At 42.8% G+C, this 3,061-nt stretch overlaps 1 protein-coding gene across 1 annotated transcript; it reads left to right on the plus strand.

Moving 5' to 3' along the window:
* The first annotated feature begins 1,954 nt into the window (after positions 1-1,954).
* On the plus strand, positions 1,955-2,896 carry LOC136652635 (olfactory receptor 12D1-like). The gene has a single exon (XM_066629565.1). It carries the CDS (start codon positions 1,955-1,957, stop codon positions 2,894-2,896), a length of 942 nt encoding a protein of 313 aa, XP_066485662.1.
* The last annotated feature ends 165 nt before the right edge of the window (positions 2,897-3,061 follow it).

A 3,061-nucleotide genomic window follows, 5' to 3' on the forward strand; every position in this document is an offset into this window, starting at 1 on the left:
ATGAGGTCTCTTGTTATCTGGTATGCTCCCTGGGGCATTTGGTGGGCCGCTGTGAGATACAGCAAGTTAGACTAGATGGGCCTATGGCCTGATCCAGTGGGGCTGTTCTTATGTTCTTAAGATTATTTGCTTGCTCCATGAAGTTCAGCTTGTCTTCTGCCAGTCGTATTGCCCCTATATCCAGTGAAATGCCCTCTCTTGCCTGCCTGCATTGCAGAAAGTGTGAATTTGAGCCATAAATAGGCAGAATTATTTCCTCTAATAGTGAACTCATGGCTAACTTGCCTATCATTATGTGATCATTTTCTGTATCCACTGTATTCTTGAGGTTTGCAGATCTTTGGCTATTAAAAAATTAATATCCCTCAAAGGGATAAAATACCCCCCCCCCCCAGTGAAACTGAGTGACTAAACATGCATGGCACTTTCTGCTCCATTACTGTGTGAATTCCATTCTCTTCCTGGGGGGAGTTATTCTAAGGGTTTAAGGGAAAGAGCCTGGATTCCTGGAAAGGCATCTCTGTGCATTAGTCAGTTCCTTTTCAGCACCCTACTGTGGAACACCAGCATATGATTCTCAAGGTGAGTGCAAAATACATATACTGCATGTGTGAAAGATACAGTGACTAAATAGGGGTGAGGTATGGGGGGAGAGAAAGAAAGAAAGAGAGAGAGAGAGAGAGAGAGAGAGAGAGAGAGGTCAGATCAAGGAGACGGAAATTGAAAGGCTAGTCTGGGAGTACAGTAGATCAGTGTTTCTCAAACTGTGGGTTGGGTCTCACTAGGTGGGTTGCAAAACAATTTCTGGTGGGTCCCCATCTATTTCAATATTTTATTTTAATATGTTAGACCTGATGCTACCATGGTATGTGACTGCATTTGGGGAAATTTTACAGATCTATACTTTTAACAGGCTACTATGCATATGCTTCTAACGATGATGGTCGATGGGGCTTACTCTTGGTTAAGTGTAGGTAAGATTGCATCCTAGGATTGTCAAAATTCTTCCTGCTTGATGATGTCATTTCTGGTCATGACCTCACTTCCGGTGGGTCCTGACAGATTCTCATTCTAAAAAGTGGGTCCCAGTGCTAAAAGTTTGAGAACCACTGGAGTAGACGGCAGCATGTCAGAAGCTCTGAGAGAAACTTGGCAAGCTGGCAATTGTGTCTGAGTACAGAGAGGTTTGGGAAAGCTGGAGCACTAGAGAGGGAAAGAACTGATTTATTTAAGAAACAGCCTGTGCATGCATTCCTGGAGAGGAGAACATGTGAATGAACCACCAATTCTGAAAATACATTCTCATCTTTCCATGTTGTAATGTAACCCTGTACATTAATCCTGTAGTCTCTTGCAGTTTAACAGATCACCAGGATAAGGTAGTATCTGCTAATTCATCTCTGATATTTCCAGACACAAAAATTCCATCAATTACTTTACTGATCACTTTTGAATAAAACAGGGATTTGTTTCTTTCTTTTGATAGCTGTTTTCTTTGTCCTAATCCATCACTATCACAAAGGGCTTCACTCTCAAAGCTGTTTCCTACTAGCCCTCTTTTACTCTTCTGAGAAGAACAAAGCACAGGATACCTCAGTGACATGTAAAATGACTGTCATGTAACTCTGCAATCCTATCCATACTTTCTTGGGAGTCATTGAACGCAATGGGACTTACTCTGAGTAGACATGCATAGGATTGGGCTGCAACTCTTTGAATATCATTGTTATTATTCTTGTTATTTCAATGGAACAAAGAACAGGGATTAATATCATAAGGAAGCATGATTCAGATATGATGCTTTCCTTTCTCATGAATTCACACTAGAGTGCATAAGATCTTGTAGGAACGGACGTCATATTCCTCAACATAATTCATTACTTTAAAAACAATTTTGTTTTAATTATGGAAACAACAGCCATGCATTGATTTTGTTTTCTCTTTGCATAGCAAAATGGAGAACGGAACAGAGGTTAAAGAGTTCATCCTTCTGGGTCTGACCAATGATCGTAAACTGCAGCACATTCTCTTCACGCCTTTCCTGCTGCTCTACATGGCCTGTTTGTTGGGAAATGGGACCATTTTGACAATAGTCATAGCAGAGCCACGGCTCCAGACCCCCATGTACTTTTTCCTAGGCAACCTCTCTTGTCTGGACATTTGCCTCTCTACAGTTATAGTACCAAAAATGCTCAGTGGCTTCCTCACAGAGCAGAATGTCATTTCCTTCATTGGGTGCATGACTCAGCTGCACTTCTTCTACTTCCTGGGCAGCAGTGAGGCCATGCTTCTCAGTGTCATGGCCTACGATCGCTATGTTGCTATTTGCAACCCCCTGCGTTACACCATCATCATGAGCAAATGGGCTTGCATTAGGCTAGCTGGTGCTGCCTGGGGTGCCAGTTTCCTCTATGCACTAATACAAGCAGTGATGACCTCCCAGCTATGGTTCTGTGGACCCAACCATATCCAGCATTTTGTCTGTGACATCAAGCCTCTGCTAAAATTGGCCTGCAGTAGCACTGCCCTCAATCTCATTGTCCTTAATGTGGTTGTTGGATGTACTTGCCTGGCTTCCTTTCTCGGCACCTTTCTTTCCTACTTCTATATCATGTCTTTCCTCTTTGACAAATTCAAGACATGGCAGAGCCGTTGGAAAGCCTTCTCTACCTGTGTTTCCCACCTGACTGTTGTGACACTTTACCTAATTCCACCCATCACAAACTATGTACTTCCCTCTTCCGGTGACTCCTCTTGGAGAGAAATGATAATCACAGTGCTCTACACTGTAGTCACTCCAGTTTTAAACCCCTTAATTTACACTCTGAGGAATGAAGAGGTAAAATCATCTGTGAGAAGACTCCTAAGCAGAAAGCTTCTGCCTGGAAGGACATGAATTAATTAATGCTCTAGGTCTGCAATTCCCAAACTGTGGGTCCATGGCTGTGTGTCCAATTTCTTGTGGTTGAGAAACTGACAAGGCAGATTAGGCTATGTGCATAAAGGGTTAATCAATCTGCTACTGGGGGGGAGCACTGCTGCCCCATTATCACTATAGCCA

Source organism: Tiliqua scincoides, chromosome 5 (assembly GCF_035046505.1).
Source record: "Tiliqua scincoides isolate rTilSci1 chromosome 5, rTilSci1.hap2, whole genome shotgun sequence".
Lineage (NCBI taxonomy): Eukaryota > Metazoa > Chordata > Lepidosauria > Squamata > Scincidae > Tiliqua > Tiliqua scincoides.

Coding starts and splice junctions, on each gene's coding strand:
- LOC136652635 (XM_066629565.1), top strand. CDS start 1,955: ATGGAGAACGGAACAGAGGTTAAAGAGTTCATCCTTCTGGGTCTGACC.